Source organism: Microtus oregoni, unplaced genomic scaffold (genome assembly GCF_018167655.1).
Source record: "Microtus oregoni isolate MIOR12 unplaced genomic scaffold, Mior012 000027F_ref0000203, whole genome shotgun sequence".
Lineage (NCBI taxonomy): Eukaryota > Metazoa > Chordata > Mammalia > Rodentia > Cricetidae > Microtus > Microtus oregoni.
The window spans coordinates 20,632,611-20,655,411 of record NW_024543086.1 but is presented as its reverse complement, the minus strand read 5'-3'; the positions used below and the strand labels follow the sequence as shown (position 1 = coordinate 20,655,411).

The window sequence follows — 22,801 nt, the reverse complement described above, 5'->3', positions numbered from 1 at the left end:
TTTATTGCCCAATATATCTGGAGAAAGCGAGGCAGAAGAAGATGCAGGGTCACTCCCTCACTCAGAGGCCCCTACGCCTAGGACAGGATGGAGGAGGTGAAGGCCACAAAGGAGGCTCAGGACTCACTCTAGGCTCTGCAGGTGGGGCCAGCAAGGAGGGCCAAGGTCAGCATCAGCAGCATGGCTCCTGAGGGTTTGGGGCACAAGCCTGGGGCTTGGAAGTCACAGGAAGATGGTAAGTCTTCAAGAAGGCTCTGAGGAAAAGACATCAGATCTAAGGGATCCCAATACCCAGACTGAGAAAACGGAGCATTTGGGAACTCTCTTTTCCCATGTGCTCCAAAGGTTTCAGAAGAACCCAAAGACGGTTTCACCCACGTGCCCACACTGAGAGCCCCCACTGTCGCTGTGATAGCATTCTAACTAAGCTCTCAGCAAGAGGTCCCAGGGTGTCACCTTACCCTGGGCTCCCCAAAGTCTAAAGCTTCTCCTGGAGAAGCCCCATATTTCAAACCCCTCCATTCATCCCTCATGGTTCAGTGTCTATCTGGCTCAACCCATCGTTCTTCCCCTCTGACCTCTCCTCCTGCACCAGGCTGGGCTGCTGCTCCTTCCTTACCTGTGCTGTGTGGTCTGAGCCCCTCGGCTCGTCCCTTTAGACCCTGATGCCACTCAGTCATAGTGTCTGTGGGACCTCCACAGTCCCGCCCTTGGCAGGGTTTCCTGCAGAATGTGGGGATCTATCCAAGACATCCTGGGACACTATTTGTGTTCCCCTTCACTGCTTTTGAACAAATGAACCCCAGAGTCCGTGCTGTCCTCTGCAAATGCAGGGGACGGCCTGTTGGATCTCACCAGGGCGCAGGGCGGTTTTATAGCTGAAAGAGGGGTTATGAGGTCAAACTTGGTAATTTTTATAAATCCAAGCCAACCAGGTGCACAAAGCCACAAAATACATTTTTCTCAAGCAGATAAGATGTGCAGAGTCCTGAGCACACGTGGGGAGAGCAGATTCATTCGTCCTGCCCATGACTTCCCAGAGAAGGATGGATCCAGGTCTGGACCTGGAGACTATGCAGCATAGGCCCCAGCTCCCTTCCTTTCATGGGTTGTTACCTGAGACCTTACCAGAGTCTTCACTTAAAATACCTGCTTCATGCATGCTCCTTCCAAACAATACTCAGAACATCTTCCGCCGGCTGAGCAGCCAGCGTTCTAAACACAGCCTCTGTTCTCCAGGCAGCTCCACGGCCAGCATCACTACAGTCCCATTTTACAGCTAAGACAACGAGGTACCAAGCGGTTTAGCCCTGGTGTGTCAGCCTCACCTCGGTACCCACAGATTTTTTTTCTGCCTCCACTTCTCTGGAACACAAGCCTCATCCTCTAGGTTCCCAGAAAGTCTGGTCTCAGGTTGGGCAGCTGTGTCAGGGTGGCCAATTCTGCTATGGCACCCATCCTGAGCCTGAATCTTTGGCAGGGTCTGTCCAGCTCATAATTTCCCCTTTGGAGGCTCTTCCCCCTTTCACCCCAAATGAGGCCACAGTTACACTGAGACCTCTCTGCTCAGGTCAGTAGACTAGAGATGGTCTTTGACCTAAGTGGTCAGGTCATTCTGTGGGACCAACAAGACAGAATCCACTCTACCTGATGGTGTCTGGTGGGAGCTGGAGGGCCCTGGCAGCTGTTCTACCAAGCAAAGAGAGAGGTCCCCTCTCCACGCCGTCTAGACTTTTCCTACCCCCAAGTTTTGTTGTTCTTGCTAGCTCAGATGTATCCTAAATTGGCCTCCTCATGAAATGTAGGAAGGATATCCAATTCAATTGAATTTTAGATAAACAATGCAGAATTCTTCTGTGTGAGCATAGCCCAAGCATTTACCTATGTACTTATTTTTTGCACATTGTTTGTTGTGTGGGGGTATGTTGTGCCATGGCATGCTTGCGGAGGTCAGAAGTCAACTTCCTGAAGTCAGTTCTCCTTTCCATCACGTATGCCCAGGTATCCTCAGACTGCCAAGCTTGGCAGCGAGCCCTTACCCGCTGAGCCATTCCAGGCAATCGCCTACTTATTCTGAAGTTCTGGGAGTTGTATAGAGCCTGACACATACTGTCTATCTATCTATCTCTCTCTATCTCTCTGTCTGTCTATCTATCTATCTATCTATCTATCTATGTACATACTTACTCACCTATATGTCTGTCTGTTTGTCTTTTAAACAGGATCTCACTCTGAAACCCAAATTGGGCTTGAACTTCTTCATTGTGGAAATCCTCCTGCCTCAGCCCCCTGAGTGCTGGCATGAGCCACTATGCCAGGCCCCAATCCTCTTTTTACTTTCCAGGTTGATCTTGAAATGACTCTGTAGCCAAGTTGGTATTGATTTGTGATCCTCTTTTCCCAGCTTCCTGGGGTATAAGAGGACTGGACCACAAGCCAGGCTCCAAACCTTGTGTTTTTGAAGTGTAGCTCTGTTGCCTGTCTGTAACCGCCAGCACTTGTGAGGATGAAATGGAACAATTCCAAGCTTAAGGCTAGCCTGGGTTACATAGTGAGACCCTGTCTCACAAAACTGAAGATTGTAAACATAGCACAAAATTAAAATATTCCTTCACTGCATTACTGAAGTGTGTGTATGCACGCACGTGTGTGAGCATGTATGTGAGCACATGCATGTTACATATGTATGCGAGCACATGCATGTTACATATGTATGCGAGCACATGCATGTTACATATGTATGTGAGCAATGCATGTTACATATGTATGTGAGCACATGCATGTTACATATGTATGTGAGCGCATGCATGTTACATATGTATGTGAGCGCGTGCATGTTACATATGTATGTGAGCACATGCATGTTACATATGCATGTGACTCTGCGGGGATTGTAGCAGGACACCGAGCGTCTTCCTTTATCTGTATCCTCCTTATTGCCCAGTGATGTGTCTCTGAGCATCCAGCTGTGTGCCTGGGCTGACCAGAGCGCTCTCGGGATCTCCCTGCCTACTGAGGTTACAGACACCCATAGCTGCTCAGAAATTTGTTAACCCAAGTGCTGGGTGTCCCAACTCAGGTCCCAAGTTAGTGGAGGAACTGCTCTTACTCGTGGGCCCTTCTCACCAGCTCCCCCACCCCTGCCTTCTTTTCTGAGGCAGGATCACTGAACCTGGGGCTTTCTATTTCAGCTAGAATCTGACCAGCAAACCCATAGGATATACCTGCCTCTGCCCCCATGGCATTGGGGTTCCTGCTGTACTCATCTTTTATGTGGGTGTTGGAAGACCAGAGAGGTTGCAGTCTATCATGGCTAAGAAATTTTTTCCCAAAAGCTCAGTGACATAGAGACTCCCTCCCTCCCCAGCGAAATTTCCTGCTCTCTGCCTGCCCCTCCCTGGAGAACGTCCCTGGGCCTGAAGACTGACCTTACCTGAAGGCTGTCTCTGGGTGGATGCCTGATTTGTCTTCAGCTTGACCCTTGACACAGATTCCTGCTGGAAGACTTGTGCTCGGGGATCTGCTGTGGGCCCTGCTGCCACAGAGGAAGGCTTGAGATAGGAGTGTGTCACACAGGGCCGACCAGTGTTTGTCCCCAGGCTTCCCAATCTGTACTCTGGAACAAAGTTGAGCTGGTTCACTGACAGCTGTCTCCCAGGGGCTGTCTCCATCCTACCCACAGCCATCTAAACCCTGTTCCCTGCTTCTACTCCCTCCACCCTCGTGGAACAAGGCAGACACAGCCCTGAAGAAGAAGCAAAGCCACATGTGGGTGCTAGGCATCCAAACTTCGGGCCTCATATTTACACAGCAAACAATTTTCTCCCTGAACTGTCTCCTCGGTACCCCCGACATTCACTTTTTAAAGGATGAGGAGATGCTGAATTTGTAGAGGCCCAGACCTCCTTTAAAGTGTGTTCACTGTTTATCTGCAGTTTGATTAACCTGGGAGGACTGTGCTCAAATTTGCCAAGCTTGACAGCAGAAACCCAAGACCCTTAGGATGCTGTAGGGGAAAGGCCAAGCCCTAGAGGTAGACACTGGTAACAACAGCCAAAACCTGGCCTGTCCCAGGGGACTGGCTGCCCTTTCTGGAGTAAAGGTCCAGAGGAAACAGGAGACCGGGGTCTGCATTGCTCTCTGCTCAAATGAGCAATTTCTGTCACTACCAAAAGGCCCCAAAGCTGCCAGAACTATCTGAAAGAGGGCCTTCCAGCTTCTGTGATCCCTCCTGAACCAGTCCTTCCCCACCTGCCTCCCTGAAGACCATGGACTAGCTCATGCCAGACTGCAAAGCTGAAGACCAAGAGAACACTGGGCAAAATAGGGGTCTGAGAGAATCTTGTAAGTAGACGAGCCACAAAAGGTGGGCACAGCTAGGCCATGCTACAGAAGCCCTAGAGCTATAACTCTGCTCACTTCCCCCATCCCACCATGATGTCCTCGTAACCCTGGAAGACATGGATGGCCTGGATTTCCACCCCACTCTTCTCTTCTGGTTGCCTTGTATCTCTGAAGAAAGGGAGACAGAAGCCAAGGCATTAAGAGAGCTCAGTCAATCCCTCACCTCCAGGTGTCGCTTTGCCTAGATCAGACCGTGGGAAGTCGGTGTTGCACACCAAGTGTGAGAATTCACCCTGAGGTCCGCAGATGGGGCCAGCAAGGACAGCCAAGGTCAGCAACGGCAGCATGACCAGAGGATGTGAGTGCCACAGGGGGATGCTCTGGGGAAAGACCAGGGGTGTAGGAGGTCTCCAGCTCTATACTGAGACAGGGAACATTTTGGAACCCTCTTTTTCCACAGTCCCAAAAGGCTTCAGAAAAGCCAGGGTTGGCTTCACCCACGTGCCCACACTGAGAGCCCCCACTGTCGCTGTGCTAGCATTCTAACTAAGCTCTCAGCAAGAGGTCCCAGGGTGTCACCTTACCCTGGGCTCCCTAAAGTCTAAACTTCTCCCGGAGAAGCCCCATATTCCAAACCTCTCCATTCATCCCTCATGGTTCAGTCTCTAGATGGTTCAACCCATCGTTCTTCCCCTCTGACCTCTCCTCCTGCACCAGGCTGGGCTGCTGCTCCTTCCTTACCTGTGCTGTGTGGTCTGAGCCCCTCGGCTCGTCCCTTTAGACCCTGATGCCACTCAGCCATATGTATATTTTGTGGGACGTTGGTTCCACCACGGGAGGAAAGTGGGGGTGTACCCAGGACACTGGGGTCACAGAACTCCTGTCCACGGTCTCTGAACAATTGAGCCCACATTCCAGTCCATGCCCCGTCAATATGTTGTGCCCTAGAGAACCTTAGCCAGGGCATCGGAAGGCTTCAGAACTGGAGGAGAGAAGAGGTCACACTTGGTGAGTTCACAAACCAGGCAAAGCAAGGGCCCAAGGCCAAGGGATCCCATGTTTGTCCCAAGCACATGAGATGTGCAGAGTCATAGGCCCAAGCCCTTCTGTGATGACTTTCTCAAGGATTGGAGACCATGTGTGAAGGACACTTGCAACCCTCCCCCCCTCCACTGGGTGTTGTCTGAGTTCTGTTGTGCCATGGCTCCCCCTTCCAATAGCTCCTCTTGCCAGCTCCCACTGGCTGGCCAGCATGCCCAGCACAGCGTTAGTCCTCCAGGGAACTCTGAGGCTGGCATTGCCACGGGACCCATAACTGACACTGAGATGCCAAGTAGCTTAGCCTTGGTAGCTGTCACAGTGGCCCAGTTTGGTCTTCCTTGAGACACTTCATGTACTTCATGCGGGGGGGGGGGGGGGGGGTCATTCCATGGAAATGTCCCTTAGGAGAGAATAGCACAGAAGCCCAGGGAAAGAAACCAGGAAAAGGTCCAGAGGGCTGTTGACATGGGCTGGGTCGGAGCCAGGCCAGGAAGCCTCACCTTCAGGTTTGCTATCACTGAGTCCATCTTTGTTTGGGCAGGGCAGCTTCCTGGGAAGAAGAGGAAGGGCTGGGAGCTGGTCTGGGGATTTGTGTGGATCAAGGAGGGAGACGGTATTATTTGCCCATCGCGGATCCAAACAAAGAGGAGACATTTATTTCATTGAACAGATGCGCAAACAAGCTCCACAGAAGGGAGGCGTGGACTCGGTTCCTCCTTGGACACCAGGATGTACCAATACTTTCTTCCAGCTTGGTTTTGAAGAGTTAGAACCCAGCAGCCACCTGGTCTCCACTGGCCGGTTGGGCCACTGTCGCCATCAAAGGGCTCGGTTATGTTTCCCAAGGACTGCAGACCCTGGTCAGCCCGAGAACTAGTCTGAAGGACTTCCCCCAAGGCCGCAGGTTAGTGATGAATACTTGCCGCGCCATTTAAGGAAGGGCCAGCTCCTGCAAGCCAGGCTGGGAGGACCCGTGTGCAGACCAGTGAACCCCGGGAGGCCTCATGTCGGAGAGGGAATCTAAATTTGAACTTGTCCCGGGAATTGGAGATGTCACAGAGCTTGAGACTTTGGCCTAGATGGCTTTTGGGACGTGATACCGTGGGACGTTGCTGCCCTCTAGTGGAGAGAGTCAGAGATGCGGGAATACACGCGGCTAGGTCAGGCTCAGGCCCATTCTCGTCGCAAAGGAGAACGAACCTCTTGTCTCACATCTTTAAGCCAAGGACAAGAATCCCTGACCTAAAGGGTGGACTAGGAAAGAGGCGGGCACAGAGCCAAGATAGCACTGGACTTGGTAAAAACGTGGCTCTGCAGAGTATGACAGGGGCTCTTGAGCCTGCCCAAGTCCTCTCCCATCCTGCTCAGGAACCCAGTGGAAAGTTAGCTGTGTCCTAGGGCTCCAAACCTAAGAGCCACCAGATTGTTCTTCCCATAGACTTTATGACCCTGGCTCCCAGTCACTCTGGAGTCATCCAAATCCATTTATACATTGTGGGAGTTTAGCAAATACGTTTCTATCGTAGGAAACATACCAGTAAATTCTTTATTTAAAAAAAAAGATAATGTACTACTTAACCCATCTTATTTTGTATTTAATTAACTTAAAATATATATATTTTTTATCTTACATACATGTGCACACCTTGTGTGTTTAGACCTCAGAAGAGGTCCTCAGATCCTCTGGAGTTACAGATGGTTGTGAGTGTCCTGCAAGAGCAGTAAGAACCTCAACCAATGGGCCATAGCTCCAGCCCCTATTTAATTGATTCTATTCATTTATCATTTTTTGAAACATTGTCGCCATGTAGCCCAGGCTAGCCTAAAACTTATGGAAATCGTTCTGCCTCGACTTCCCAATACCGGGATTACAGGTGCGAAGCCCCATGCCTGGATCTTTTAAAGCATATTAAGTGTGCACCGCTGTGCTGTGCTGTGCACCACTGTGCTGTGTTGCTCTGTGCACCGCTGCACTGTGCTGTGCTGTGCACCGCTGTGCTGCGCTGTGCACCACTGTGCTGTGCTGTGCACCGCTGTGCTGCGCTGTGCACCACTGTGCTGTGCTGTGCACCGCTGTGCTGCACTGTGCTGTGCTGTGCTGCGTTGTGCTGTGCTGTGCTGCACTGTGCTGTGCTGTGCTGCGTTGTGCTGTGCTGTGCTGTGCACCACTGTGCTGTGCTGTGCAGCCTTCAACTGGCTCTGGGACTTTTCATTTTCCCAGTGGAGCTCAGTCACCGCCCTCCACACTCCGTCGCGTTTCTGTTTAATGAGGCATTTTTATTTTACGAGTGTTTGAGTTCTTATCCGTCTGACCTTTACACAAGGATGGCTTCTGCCTTATTGCATGCTGCCATTCATGTTTTGTCTAGCGCCTTGGGACCTGATTGCCCTGCCTTCTTTAGACCTCATTATTCAACTGTATCTTCCTGCTCAGGGTTTGTCACTTTATTCAGGTTATAACTATAAAAGGCGTGTGTGAGTCAGGTGTGGTGAGCACACACATAATCCCAGCACTCAGTGGGCCAATGTGGGAGGGGCTGAGCTCAAGATGAGCCGGGCTACAGAGTGAGACCCTGGGTCAAAAGACAAAACAAATTGGCAGTGGTGGTGCACGCCTTTAATCCCAGCACTTGGAAGGCAGAGACAGGCAGATCTCTGTGAGTTCAAGGCCAACCTGGTCTATCGAGTAAGTTTCAAGACAGGCTCCAAAGCTACACAGAGAAACCCTGTCTCAAAAAACAAAACAAAGCAAAGAACCATAGCTGTGACCACAGTGCAGTTAGACAGCTTTTAGTAAACCTCTGCACCCCGTAAAAGTGGAAAGTCAACTTCTCAAAGCTTCTCCTGACGTTCAATGTCCCCATCCTGAGTTCCAAGGAGCCACCAACATGTTTTCTGTCACTGCTGACTGGTTTTGCCACCTCTAAGTCGTGTGTGTGTGTGTGTGTGTGTGTGTGTGTGTGTGTAGTCACCAGGAGTCAGCCTTGTATCTGTATTCCTTCACTTGATGATGAGTTTCCCGAATTCTTCTGTTTTGTATTCAGGAATGCCCTACCTACCTTGCCTGCTGCTGAAACAAACATTCTGACAGAAGTAACTTGGAAGAAAGGGTTTGTTCTTGCTCACAGATCAAAGTCTGTTGTGGGGCAGTCAAGGCACCAGGGATTTGAAGCAGCTGGTCAAATCCATCCACAACAAGGAAGCAGAGCGCTATCAACACAAGATGCTCCTCAGTTTCCTGTCTCTGTTTTATACAGTCTGGAAAAGCCCTGTTCAGGGAATGGAACCACCCACAGTGGGCAGGTCTTCCCATACCAGCTAGCATGATGAAGCTCATCAGAGGCTTGTCTCCCGTCTCCCCGGTGACTCTGGATTCCACCCGCTTGTCCCCTGAGGACGTTTGTAGTCTGTGTGCTTTTTTATTTACAACCCACTTTTTAGTTGCTTTACCAAGTGATGAACATTTGGGCTGTTTGTTGGGGGGCTGTTAAACTCCTGGGGGGCAGAAGTTTTTGTTCTTGATGCCTCATTGTTGTAGGAAGGCCACTTGTTTATCCCCAGCTGCTCAGACTCAAAATAACCAAACAGAAACTGTATTAATTAATTCTCTGTTTGGCCCATTAGCTCTAGCTTCTTATTGGCTAACTCTTACATATTAATTTAACCCATTTCTAATAATCTATGTAACGCCACGTGGTTGTGGCTTACCAGTTAGAGTTCCAGCAGTTGCTGAAGACTCCGCCTTCTTTCTCCCAGCATTCAGTTTAGCTTTCCCCACCTACCTATATTGTGCCCTGCACAGGCCTAAGACAGTTTCTTTGTTAACCAATGGTATTCACAGCACACAGGGGGAACCCCACATCAGCTCATGGTGTGAGTGGAAACATTTAAAACAAACTCCCAGCAAGGTATGATGCTGCACACCTGTGATCCCAACACTGGAGGGAGAGGCTACAGGTGAACCTCAGCTATGTGGCAGTTTCAAGGCCAGCCTGGGTACGTGAAGAAAAGAAACTGCCAACCAGCTCTCAAAGCGGCAGTAGCTCGGGTGTTCCCTAGAGTATAAGTTTTCCACCCGCTGTCCTTGCTAACAGTCGATGTTGTTAGTCTCTTTCATTTGGATGCTTTAGTTGTTTTTCATAGTGACCGGAACATGAGAGAAGGACCAGCAAGGTGACTCTGCAGGTAAAGGCGCTTGGTACCAGCCTGAACAGCCTGAGTTCGATCCCCAGGACCCACACGGTGGAGGGAGAGAATCGGCTCCCAGAACTCTTCCTCTCAAATATGCACACTGGGGACCAGTGCGCAAATGTGCATGCACACAATAAATAAACAAGCAATTTTACAGAACTAAAGGGGAAAAAAGAAGAGGGGACAAGAGGAGGATTCTCCCTTTCAGGTTCTGCCTGCTTCTACCCATTGCTCTCCCAGGCATAGCTACACACACGTGCACATACATAAAAAAACACACAACAGTGCCGGGCTGTGGTGGTGCACACCTTTAATTCCAGGACTCAGGAGGCAGAGGCAGGCAGATCTCTGTGAGTTCAAGGCCACCCTGGCCTACAGAGTGAGTTCCAGGACAGTCAGGGCTAAAAAGAGAGACTCTGTCTCAAAAAAAAAAAAAAAGCAAGATAAATAAATAAACATATAACAAAAAGAAAAGTTTGGGAAACCAGAAAAAGACATTTTGGCAATGAGCAAAAGGGAAGTGAAATAGAAACTCCTATGAAAAGTCAAGGCCTGGGGATGTAATCAACTGGTGGGGTTCTGCCTACCATGCAAGGAACCATGCAAGGGTTCAATTTCTAACACTACATAAATCAGATCTGGCTGGAAACACCTTGTAATCCCAGCATTGGAAGGTGGAGGCTGGAGGACCAGAAGTTCAAGATCATCCTATGCTACATAGCAAGTTCAAAGTCAGCCTGAGATAGAAAAGACTCTATCTCATAATGAATAAATAAGTAAGGTTCAGCAGGAAGCAATGGTTTATACCTGTAATCCCAGTATTCTGGAGGCTGCAACAGGAGGGTTGCCACAAGTTCAAGGCCAGACTGCGCTACAAAATGAGACACCGTCTCAAAATTAAATAAATAAGTTCCCTTAGCGTCCAAGTCATTGGAGTGTGTTGGGGAGCTGGAGTGGGTGCTTATGTGGGTGTGCGTGCAGTCACTGGGGTGTGTGTGTGTGTGTGTGTGCGCGCGCCAGGGGTTGGTGTGGGTGCTTGTGGGGGGGGTGCAGTCACTGGTGTGTGTGTGTCAGGGTTGGTGTGGGTGCTTGTGTGTGTGTGTCGGGGGTTGGTGTGTGTGTGTCAGGGTTGGTGTGGGTGTTTGTGGGGGGTGTGCAGTCACTGGTGTGTGTGTGTGTGTGTGTGTGTGTGTGTCGGGGGTTGGTGTGGGTGCTTATGTGTGTGTGTGCAGTCCAGTGGAAGCCAGAGGACAACCCTAAGAGCGATCCATCTTGCTCTTTGACACTGTCTCTCATTGGCCTGGAGCTTGTCTGGCCAGGGTCCTCCTGCTTCTTCTGCCTTCCCAGAGCTGGGATTACAGGTGCAGGCTTCCTTGTCTGTTTTTTTTTTTATTTGTTTGTTTTGTTTTTATGTTATTTACACATGAATTCTGGGGATTGAACTCGGGTCCTTGTGCATGCAAGGCAAGAACTTTATTGACTGAGCCATCTCCCTAACACCCATTTCGTTTTTAGTCTGGTTCTCAATTCATAGCACAGGTTGGCAATGTGTACAAGACAATCCTCCTGCCTCAGTCTCCTGAGTGCTGGGACTACAGGTATAAGTTATCGTGCTGGTGGAATTTGAAAGACACAAGAAAAACCAGGAACATGTGTAGCGCCTGCCTGTACTACGTGACAGTACGGTTCTACTCCTGCAGTGCGGCGCCTGCACTACAGGACCATTCGCGAGCCAGACAAGGGCCTGGAGACTTAAACACACAAAGACACACAGACAGAGATGCGGGTCATCCTTGAAACAGGAATTCCCCCCTTTATTTTGTCCAGGGGTAGCTTTTTATATAGGGATCCTTAACTGATAGCCACGCCCCAGCCAAACGCACCAGAAACCACTCCCCTGCAATCAGGAACTCCTGAGGGTCTCATGCTCAGAGCAGCTCTGCAAGCATAACACGTTGTTTACAAGAAATCCAGGATCACAAACAAGTGTCTCTGGTGGCTGGGATGGGAACAAGAAGGCCCGACTCCTGAGCCATGTTTCCCATCCTCACTGAGGACGATTTCTGCTCCATTTATGCCTCCTGCTTCCTCCAAAGCCTGCAAAGGGACTTTCCTACAGTATTGTGCTCAGAGTGCCTGGCTTTGACCGCTACCTGATCTTCCTGGTCGAGCATAAATAGTACCAATATTAAGTATGTTAGGTCAGCCCCAGTGCAGACAGAATTCGAGCATGAGTTGACCTTCATGCTGTGCTCTCTCCTCATGCCAAGATTAAAGTGCTGGTGCATTTATTGCCTTCTGCAATAGCCACAACCACCTGCACAAACCACCAGACAGACAACAGAGGAGTCTGCCTTCCTGGGAGAGTAGACCCAGGCTGTCTTCGAGTCATCGTGTGCTTGAACACCAGTCCTCAACAGCCTCCTTCCAATGTTGTTGTGGGCCTTTTGTGATTTTTGTCTCTCTTTGAGTGAAAGAACCTAGAGCTGAGCCAGTAACAGTGAGTGGTAAGAAAGAGGAAGGAAGCTTGAAACAGTGGTGAGGAAAACGGTACTGAAGAACTGCTGCTGGGAGTCGGTGCTGCTGCAGGGTCTGGGAATCCATGCAAGACTGCTGCTGGGGAGCCGGTGCTGCTGCAGGGTCTGGGAATCCATGCAAGACTGCTGCTGGGGAGCCGGTGCTGCTGCAGGGTCTGGGAATCCATGCAAGACTGCTTCTGGGGAGCCGGTGTTTGCTGCAGAGTCTGGGAATCCATGCAAGACTGCTACTGGGGAGCCGGTGCTGCTGCAGGGTCTGGGAATCCATGCAGGACTGCTGCTGGGGAGCCTGTGCTGTTGCAGTGTCTGGGAATCCATGCAAGATTGCTTCTGAGGAGCCAGTGCCTGCTGCAGGGTCTGGGAATCCATGCAAGACTGCTGGGGAGCCTGTGCTGTTGCAGGGACTGGGAATCCATGCAAGATTGCTTCTGAGGAGCCAGTGCCTGCTGCAGAGTCTGGGAATCCATGCAAGACTGCTGGGGAGTCGGTGCTGCTGCAGGGTCTGAGAATCCATGCAAGACTGCTTCTGAGGAGCCAGTGCCTGCTGCAAGGTCTGAGAATCCATGCAAGACTGCTGCTGGGGAGCCGGTGTTGCTGCAGGGTCTGGGAATCCATGCAAGACTGCTGCTGGGGAGCCTGAGCTGCTGCAGGGTCTGGGAATCCATGCAAGACTGCTGGGGAGCCGGTGTTGCTGCAGAGTCTGGGAATTCATGCAGGAAATTGTCCTATGATATGATTTGTTAGTTTTTGAATGAGGGGATCGATGGGTAGGTGGCTAAGTGAATGTGTATGTAGGTAGATAGATGGATAGGTGGATGGACAAATAAATAAATAGTAAGATGAATGAACAGATTGATAAACAGATGGATGCATTGACATATAGGTTAATAGGTGAGCGGAGGATGGAGGGATGGATGGATGGATATGACAGTGAGCAGATAGATAGCTGGATGATGGGTAGATGGAAGGATGGATGGAAGAACAGACCTGCACTCAGCATGTACCACAGCGCACACATACTTTCACAATTATTACTCATTTAATCGTCAGAAGCACCCTGTTGGGGAGGTTAATTCTTATTTTACAGATGAGAATTCCAAGGCCAAGAGGGCATGATACTGAAATCCAAATCCTTCCCTCTATTGCCTCCTGTGTGGGTACCAGCCTAGCTCCAAACCATGAAGGGAATGGACCTCCCATACCCCCTGTGCCAGTGGCCTCAGCACCTTCATCCTGGAAACCTGGAGCCAGCCACACATGGTACCACTGGCACTGGCTCCCCGCAGTGTCCTTGAGAATCACCTCTCACCAACACACTCCCAGTCCCAAGAGGAGGCCATGATAGCCTCAGCCCTGGGCTGCTGCTGGGGAAACCCCATTGTTCCTCACTTGGTTCCTGGTTCAGTCCCTCATCTCAGCCAATCATTCCCCGACTTGACCTTTGAACAGAAATCAACTGTGGGTTTTCCGGAACATTTTAATAAATTGTAACCATTTCCTTATCCTTGTTCTGACCTGACCTTGGAGGGTGCGCCTATTTGTTGTTTCTGTGGCCTTGAGCGGCCTCCTCTTGCACAACACGGAACTGGGCAGTTCTGTTTCAACCTGTCCAAGAAGGAACCTGTCACTAGATCTGCACCTAGATTATACGGACAGTGCAGCTAGCAGGGGTGCCTGAGAGGAGTCACCTGGGTGCCACATCAGCCCAACTTCCCCAGGGCACCCACCGATCCCCAGCTATCACATCCTTGACCTTCATCCTTGCCCTGCACCTCCTTGCCTGCTACCATAAGCAGAAAGGCCCATTTTCAAAACCCACCGGCAGTACCATCGTGGGAGGGTAACCAGACTAACAGAAGACAAAGGGGACCGTGTTTGCATGCAATCTATACCAGTCTGCAGAACTGGGTTTTCCTGTGCTGTTTCCGGCTCTTTCCTGTAACCCGTTGTTGGGGGCAGGTGGATGAGGAAGACAAGCAGCCCTGGAGGGTGGGGATTAAGGTTGGTCTACAGAACTCATGCACATGGAGACACACATAGGGATGCATAGATGTTCAGAGACACGCTTAGCCTGGGTCGGAGGAGATCTTAGAAACAGGCTGTGCGGTCTGAAGAGATAAGGCGGGGGGCTGGAGAGATGCCTCAGTGGTTAAGAGCACTGACTGCTCTTCCAGAGGACCTGGGGTTCAATTCCCAGCACCCACATGGCAGCTCACAACTGTCTGAAAATCAGTTCCAGGGGATCTGACACCTTGACACAAATGCACATAAAATAAAGATAAACAAATTATTAAAAAAATTTAAAAAAAGATTAAGGCTGCTATCTAAGAAGGATCTTGTTTGGAGACTTCCTGAGGGTTGATAGATACAGGGGTAGGTTTACCCGTATCTGGTACATGGAATGCAGAATTGAAACAAGGCTTAGTGGCACACCCCTGAAATCCCAGAGGTGAAAGCGGGGTGATCTGGAGTTCAAAGTCATCTTCAGCTACACAGTGAGCCAGGTCCAGTACGAGTTATATGAGAGTTTGCTCAGAAAATAAACCCCCTCCACAAAAAAAAAAAAAAATCTGGAAGGCAAAATTGAGGCCTTTTCTTCTGTTCTACCCCACATCGTCTTGCTGACTTCTGGATGGTAGTTATCGGGAGGCACAAGGCAACAGAATTTATCAGCTCGGCACTTGAAAGGAGAGGGCAGAGTCGGCTCCGAAAGACCAAGATCCTCGCCAGACTTGAGTTCTGCCTTCTGGAAGGACAAATGGGATAGGGCAGAGTGCAGACAGGGGTACCCAGGAAGGTCTGTGAGGGGCTCTGTGGGGACAGAGCAAGTGACTCCGTGGCACCCGGACTCAGGGGCATCAGAAGATAGACACCTCTGCCCAGGCGTAACCAAGGCTGTCAACGGTGTCTGTTCTCTGAAAGGGCAGAGGGTCCAGGGCTGGAAGGTGTCTTGCTCACCTGATCTCTACCTCTGCCCCGGGCAGTCAGCTCTGTGTGTGTCTCTGTATGTGTGTGTGTCTGTATGTGTGTGTCTGTCTGTGTGTGTGTGTCTGTGTATGTCTGTGTGTTCTGTGTGTGTGTGTCTGTGTGTGTGTGTTTCTGTCAGTGTGTGTGTGTCTGTATGTGTCTGTGTATGTCTGTGTGTTCTGTGTGTGTGTGTCTGTGTGTGTCTCTGTATGTGTGTGTGTCTGTATGTGTGTGTCTGTCTGTGTGTATGTGTCTGTGTGTGTCTGTGTGTTCTGTGTGTGTGTGTCTGTGTGTGTCTGTGTTTCTGTCAGTGTGTACGTGTCTGTGTGTATGTGTGTGTCTGTGTGTGTCTGTGTGTGTGTCTCTGTGTATGTCTGTGTGAGTTCAATGTATATATGTACGTGTGTGTGTGGAGGACGGAAGCCAACCTCAAGTATTTTACTCCAGGGCTAGCAACCCTATGTTTTTTTGAGACAGGGTCTCTCACAGGTCTGACTGGCCAGGGAGCCGCAGAGGGCCTCCTCTCCTCCCCAGCACTCAGATTACTGCTCTCTCTGCTACACGTGGCATCTTCGCATGGGTGCTGGGGTTCAAGCTCTGGGCCTCATGCTTACACAGTGAACACTTTATCAACTAAGTGCTCCCACCCTTGGCTTTAGCCCCAGGCTGGCTTTACTGTCCTTTCTGTGGAGCATTCCAGGCGGCCACCTAGGGTGGGCAGTGTTTCAGGAAACAGAGGATTGGCCCTGGGGCCATCCCCTCCATGGCCCTGACAGCCCAACAACCTCATCTTACACAGACAGTGGCAGTGGAAGTTTCTCAAACCCCCAAGGAAAGAGTGGCTTTTCACCTGTCTCTCTCCCTGAAAATGATCACCTGTTCTGTCAGGTGCCCTTCGGTTCATCTGCTAAAACCCAGATAAGGGCACTCACCACCCAGCAGGTGACGGCACCCACAGCTGTTATGGGCAGCACCTGCAGTCTCCAGTAGGTTGGGGGCATGTGGTATATACTCAGCGGGAAGTTCAGCTGTGGAGGAGAGCACACCTGGGAATCCAGGGGACACCTGAACTTCCCAGTTCCTATTGGAGGCTGTGAAGACCGATTTTGTGACATCATCTCTATCGGTTGCTGTTTGTTTTCTTACTTGGAGGCCTCACCAGAGGGAATGCTCTGCTTGCCTGGACTCACTCTGATGGGAACTCCAGCCCTCAACAGGGCTCCGCCAGTCTGCAGATGGGATGCGTTGAACACCCGATTCCATGATGTTTTGCTTTCTATTGCTTGCTATTTGTTTGTTTACTTTGGCTTGCTATCCCCTAATAATCTAATTTAATTAAAGCTAAAAGCATGGCTGTCATAGATCATTCTCCAAAGCATAAATAGTAGTAGTGGATTTAAAAATAGTCCTAGAATGGAGAGATGGTCAGGACTGCAAAATAAAGACTCTTATTGGCCAGTTAGTGACCATGGCAACTACATGCTGAGGCTGACATTAAAAGCATCAAAGGGTTCCTGGCTCTTAGCTTGACTGACTTGCAAAGAAAACATATATGTGTGTGTAATGTGTGTGTGTGTGCGCACCTGCGTGTGTGTACGTACGTATATATGTATGTGTGTGTGTGTGTGTATATATATATATATATATATATATATATGCATATACTTTTGAGACACTTTCAAGAAAGAACGGGAGTTTTGCTAGTAAACACAGAGGAGAGTTGACAGACAACAGTGACTCTAACCGTGAAGACACAGGGGAGATGCAGGCAAATTGCCTAGGCCTGAACTTCAAAAGCCTTCTTGGGCAACGGACTTTTTTTTTTAATTTTTAAAGACTTTATTTTTATTTTGTAAATATTGGTGCTTTGCCTACATATATGTAAATGCATTGCATACATGCAGTGACAATGGAGGTCTGAAGAGGATTCAGATCCTCTGAAGCCGTAATTACGGACCATTGTGAGCTACAGTGTGGTTTCTGGGAATTGAACTCTGGTCCTCTGGAAGAGTAGTCAGTGCTCTGAGCCCCTGAGCCATCTCTCCAGTCTAGGAAGGACTATTTTTAAATCCACTACAGCCTTTCTGCTTTGGAGAATGATCTATGACAGCCATGCTTTTAGCTTTAATTAAATTAGATTATTAGGGGATAGCAAGCCAAAGTAAACAAACAAATAGCAAGCAATAGAAAGCAAAACATCATGGAATCGGGTGTTCAACGCATCCCATCTGCAGACTGGTGGAGCCCTGTTGAGGGCTGGAGTTCCCATCAGAGTGAGTCCAGGCAAGCAGAGCATTCCCTCTGGTGAGGTCTCCAAGTAAGAGGACAAACAGCAACCGATAGAGATGATGTCATAAAGTCAGTCTTCACAGCCTCCAATAGGAACTGGGAAGTTCAGGTGTCCCCTGGATTCCCAGGTGTGCTCTCCTCCACGGCTGACTCCTTTCTGTCATGGGATCAGCAAGAGAAAGCCCTCGTGGAAATGCTCCACTGTCTAGCTGTCCTCAAGGGCACGGTTTCCACTCCTCCACTATTGGCTATGCTATCCTTCCTGTCATGGAGTTAGAGAGGCTAGTCCGGTCCCAGACAAGGGGTCTTGGAGGACATTTAAATGTGTTTGAGTCTGAAATGGGGTTGGGGAGACCCTATTCCCAGCTTCTCAGTGAGCTCAAACAGCACATAACAACTTACCGATACATAGCCCATGGCCAGATGTGTTTGGAAAACACAATGCAAATGAATTGCTAGAGAAACTGAGAAAAAGCAGTTTCATCTGACACACAACCTGCATCTTGTGATCAGACCCAGCAGACGGAAAGTTGCTCTGTCAAAGGATTTCTTAAAAATATTTGCCTTATTTTGGGGGCTGGAGAGATGGCTCCATGGCTAAGAACACAGGCTGTCCCTCCAAAGAACCCAGGTTCAGTTCCCAGCAACCACATGACAGCTCACGACTGTCTGTAACCTGAGTCTGTGACTCTAGTCTCAAGAGATTGAACGGAGCCAGGAGGTAGTGGTGCAAGCCAGCACTCGGGAGTAGTTCTCTGAGTTCAAGCCCAGTCTGGTCTATAGAGCAATTTCCAGGACAACCAAGGCTACACAGAGAAACCCTGTCTCCAAAGACGAGAGAGAGCGAGAGAGAGAGAAAGAGAGGAGGTCTGAATGGGTACTGCACATACAGACAAAACACCCATCCACATAAAATAAACATGCCTTTTTAACAATAATTTATATTATATGTTTGTGTACCCCCGTGTGTGTGTCCTCAAGCCAGAAGCAGGACCTTCTGCAGTTGTGAGCCCCACGATGTGGGTGCTGGGAACCAAACAAGGTGCAATGGTGCATACCAGCATGGGGTCTCTTTGGGGCAGGTGCACAGGTTCTGAGCCACACTTGTTTAATGGAGAGTCTATCCAGCTGGCTAACTGTGTGACCTTGGGAAGTTCACGGCCCTCTCTGGGCTTTCCTACTCCTGCTGTGGCACTGTGTGTCACTGAAGGAGTTAGCACCTGTAGAGCTGAGTCAAGGCCAGGCTGTGATGACGTGTGAGTGGCTGCCTGTATTTGAGGATGTGTCCCTGTCTTCCAGATTACTGTGTCCTAAAACTCAGATCCCTTCAGCCTCCAACACCTCCCAGGCTGTCGCCTGTGAACCCACCATTACTGAGCGTCTTCTCTAAGCTTCCAAGACTCCCATCCCACCGCGGGGAGGGGGATCCTGGACTCTAGAGCTCATAGTTCACAGAGCCGCTGGCAAGGCTATGGCCAGCAACACTAGCATCAGTAGTGGATGTGGCCCAGAGGCTCCGGAGTGGCTCCCGCAGGCTTCAGAATATTCAGAATGGTTCTCTGCCAAGGTTTTCCGAATCCAGTCTACATAAAATGGCACCCGTGTGTAAACGCCAGGCCTGAGCGGCCTAGCACAGCCAACTCCCCAGCTGGTGATTCCCACCTGGATCCAAGAACTGTTGATGACACAGACCAGTGGTCCCCCAGAGTCACCCTGAGAAAAAAAGGAGAGCCTAGTCAAGAAAAAAATTTTAAAAATACCCTCTGATGAGGCCACAGGGACTGGGTGAGTGCCCTGGTCCTCCTCAGCGTCTCTAGGGTGTGGGGCATGGATATGGACTACAAGGTGGGACTGCTGGCACCTGGCAGGAGTCTTTCTGGCCCTCTGCGTAGCCCGCACAGAGCATGTCTGACTGGATGAATCGCTTCCCTGACTGGCTGCTCTCCGGGATGTGGTACATCTTCTCGCACTCCTCGGAGTCCAAGAGAGGAACAGCTAACTCCTGGAGGACACTCGCCAGGTCTGGACAAGAGAGAGTCCCGGCCTGAGTGCACCCTGACCTGCTGGAACCTCCCACCATGCAGACAACCCGAACCTCCTGCCATTTCTTTCTTCTCTAGTCCCTCTCCAAGTCCCCAAACCAGGAAGCAGAGTCAGAGAACAGAGTTCAAGGACAGTCCGCCCCTGTGAGCTGTGCCGGCTTCCATAATCTCAGGGCTGCTGGGCCTCAGCTTACCCATTTCTGCAGCAGGCAGAACCCTGCACACTGGGTGGGGTTCCCCAAATCTGCCCTGAGTGGGCACCGTGGTCAAGTGAAACCACACAGCTTGGCAGTGCATCCCCTCCCGGCCAAGCCTTCCCATGGATAGCAGTAGGGACTGGGTGTGGAAGGATTCTCTCACCTCTTTCTTGGGTAGAGCCCCAGCCCGTTACCCAACAGACAGTCCCAGGGGTGAGAGGAGCTTGGGCTTCCGGGAGGCAGACGGGAGAGAATTGAGAGGGTTTCAGAAGCTTGCCCAGTTGCACCAAGGCAATATCTCCACTAGATGTGTCTTCCCAGAGGTAGCTGGGGTGCACAAAGATGCTCCTCACAGTCACTAGGGTTGTGGGGGACTCCAGAAGGGAGAGTGTCAGTCCACCAACCTTCACCTGGTAAAAGTTAGGGTCCTTAAACCTAGAAAGAGACAGGCCCAGTCTGTTGAGACCTCTGCCAGAGATGAAGAAGGGAACAAGAATGGCGGCCACTCTGCACTCTTCACTTACCTGTGGAAGCAGTGGGCAGCCGTGAGCACCCATCCTGGGTGGATGAGGGAGCCCCCACATACGTGGCCCTCTCCAGCTATCCACAAGCTGACCTGCCACGGCCACCGTCCTTCCGGTGCATCTTGGCCACCCACGATTTTCCCAGCATCTCGGGAATGACCACACACTGCAGAAGGACCTTCTCAGAAAGCCAGTCCCACCCAGGACCCACCATATCCAACATCTTCCACCCTGGTTTCTTCCCTGGGACACTCAAGGCTGGTCATTACCTGAAGGCAACACATCCCCACGGCCTCCTAGAAAACAAGAGAAAGTTTCTCAGTGGACTGGTTCATGCAGGCACTCATAACTAGCCAAAACACTGAGAATAAGCGACTCGGTCTCAGTGGTACATCCGTATCTACGTCAACACCTCCCAAGCTCCAGAACGGGACAGAAGAGAAGGCAGGAGGGATGCAAGCTGCAGGATGGGGAAGAGGTTGGGGAAAGCTGTCCTCTGGACATAGCACGGCTGTTGCCTTCATATTGCTACCCCAGCAGCTGTGGTAACGCACAGAAGACCTGTCCAGGCAGACAACACTTGGAGTGTTGCGTGGGGAGTGGCTCCCAAGGCCCATCTCTAGCTGAGCAGTTATTGGCTGATAGGTGAGGGAGAGCAATTTTTCTTTGGGGGCTGTGGCCACTGGTGGGTTGCCCGTGGACACGAGGATGGCCCTGTGCCCGTGGACTCATAGACAGCAGCATCTGAACTCCGTGAGTTACAGCAGCAGAAGAGGGGAGGAAGGAAGAGATGATCAATGGAGTTGGAAGAATTTCTGGGAAGGGCCTAGGGGAATGAAGCGAGGTGAGTAGAAGACAGATATGATCAAAACAGATATGCACATGAAATTCTCATCAAATTTTTAAAAGAGAAAACAAGAGGAGGGGTCTAGGGTCAGCATTCCATCCACAAAGTTACCATCCCCATGAGACATGGCTCCGGGACATCGCCCCACTCAGGAACAGCCACCCACTTTCCTCTGTGGTTCTTCCTCCTCCTGCCTCCCTCAGAGGGTCAGTGGGCACATGGGGTTTGGCCCTCTCCTGGTTGTCTAGGGAGAGCGGCTGAGGATCCCGAGGAAGCAGGATGGTGGAGGTCATCATGGAGGAAGGGGCTGAGGATGACTGCAGGAAGAACACTCCTCACCTGGCAGCAGCTGCAGCAGCAGAAGAAAAATGCACCTTGTCCAGAACTCCATGGCTCCTCTCCGGTCCACGGCACAGTGGGGTCAGAGTCCTTGGCTCAGTCTAGGGGAGTTTCGAGGCAATCAAACTGTAACCTCACTGCTTGCCAGGACCTGCCCATTCAGGCTCTGGTCCCGCAGTCCCAGGGATGTGGTCTGGTGAAGGTCAAGGAACTCACCAGCCACCAGGAGCCAGAGGCAACAGGAGCCCTGTGTCAGTCCATCTGTGAGGTTAGCATAGGGAAGTCTCACCTACCCTTCAGGAAGGAGAGGGGACCTCCTCCCCAGACTCACAGAGATAAGCCAGGAACACTGAGCTCTGGAGCCCCCCTCACTACTGTGGCTCACAGCCCTCTCTTGGCCAACCCTATTTAAGAAGTAGAAGCCATGGGAGGCCTGGTTGCTCATTATGGGAACAAATGTAGCCAGAGTTTGCCCTCCAGACCAGGAAGTATCAACTCAGAAATACCCAGTGTTTTCCAGGAAGTTACTTCCTGCATCACTATGGGTTCAAATCTCCTACCCCACTCTAGGGGCAAGAGGGACGCTCAGGTCAGTCTCCAGCCTTGCTGAGGATGCTGTCCTGACCTTGGTACTTTGCAAGGCCTCAAGCCAGGATTCCAATGAACCCTCAGTGAGTTTGACTAGTACCGGGATCCTGAATTTTCACTTCTGAAGTCTTTGCTCTGACCGCCCTCATGAGGCTCTGGCCTCGGACCCCTGATGGCCATGGTCTCTTGCCCCCCCCCCCATTTGCAGTTTTCTCAAACTTCCAGGGCAAACCTGGCCCTGCCTCACCTCAGATGCAGAGACAGGAGTCTAGTACCTTCGTGTTCATCAGCTTCTCAGACCTCAGGATTCTGCTCCGTGAGGCCCCAAGGCATCTCTAAATGTCACTGGGTCCGAGCTCTCTCTCCTCTCTTAGCTGTTGTTAACCTCCTGAAACAGATCAAATCTTTTTGCCTTTTTGGGTATCTCCTTAGCTTTAGCCAAGCTGATTTTCTTTGCTGAAAATTCTGATTGTTCATGCAGCACAGGGTTTCTGTGACCTTGTGACCCCGGCTAGTCACACCTGGGTCTGAAGCAAGGATGGGTCCTACTTTGTTGGGAAGTTCTCACCTCCGCCCTTAGGTGCTCAACTGTGAAATGAGTGTTTCCCCTTAGGAGCCCAAGACGGGAGCCTCATTTTGTGCCTCGTGATCAAATATATCAGATAACATATGAAGTAATGAGTTCCTAATGATACTACAAAATAGACCTGATCTGTCGTGCTTGTACGATGTCAGGGAAATAACTCATCGAGGCTAGTCAAATAATAAAGTTGTCTCCTTTCGGAAGAATTCTGTCTGCAAGTGCATGAGGTGTGTCAACATGTTGCAATCAATGAATTCCTCGATCAAGGCTTCAGCAACTGCTCTCATTACCTCACAGGTTAGCCACACTCCA

At 50.5% G+C, this 22,801-nt stretch overlaps 1 protein-coding gene across 4 annotated transcripts; it reads right to left on the bottom strand.

Moving 5' to 3' along the window:
• Window positions 1-11,358: 11,358 nt before the first annotated feature.
• Window positions 11,359-21,762, bottom strand: LOC121463956 (serine protease 30-like). Of its 4 annotated transcripts, none has more exons than XM_041676548.1 (8): window positions 21,535-21,762; window positions 21,319-21,419; window positions 20,402-20,428; window positions 20,133-20,298; window positions 19,772-20,043; window positions 19,231-19,391; window positions 19,032-19,082; window positions 11,359-12,838 (listed from the first exon to the last, which is right to left on the bottom strand). In XM_041676548.1, the coding sequence occupies exons 2-8, from the start codon at window positions 21,368-21,370 to the stop codon at window positions 12,341-12,343; spliced, it is 1,227 nt and encodes a 408-aa protein (XP_041532482.1). In that variant the 5' UTR covers window positions 21,371-21,419; window positions 21,535-21,762; the 3' UTR covers window positions 11,359-12,340. The 4 variants fall into 4 exon arrangements, with proteins under 4 accessions (XP_041532482.1, XP_041532483.1, XP_041532486.1 ...); XM_041676549.1 differs by having other exon boundaries at window positions 12,704-14,859; XM_041676552.1 differs by lacking the exon at window positions 11,359-12,838 and adding an exon at window positions 18,299-18,952 and having other exon boundaries at window positions 21,535-21,759.
• Between the last annotated feature and the right edge of the window lie 1,039 nt (window positions 21,763-22,801).

What these genes read in the sequence shown, in the direction of transcription:
- LOC121463956 (XM_041676548.1), bottom strand. Translation starts at nt 21,370, where the DNA reads ATGGAGTTCTGGACAAGGTGCATTTTTCTTCTGCTGCTGCAGCTGCTG. An exon ending in GCTGCCCACTGCTTCCACAG is followed by an intron (nt 20,044 to 20,132) that starts GTAAGTGAAGAG and finishes GTCTCTTTCTAG; the next exon opens with GTTTAAGGACCCTAACTTTT. An exon ending in TCAACAGTTCTTGGATCCAG is followed by an intron (nt 12,839 to 19,031) that starts GTGGGAATCACC and finishes ATCATATCATAG; the next exon opens with GACAATTTCCTGCATGAATT.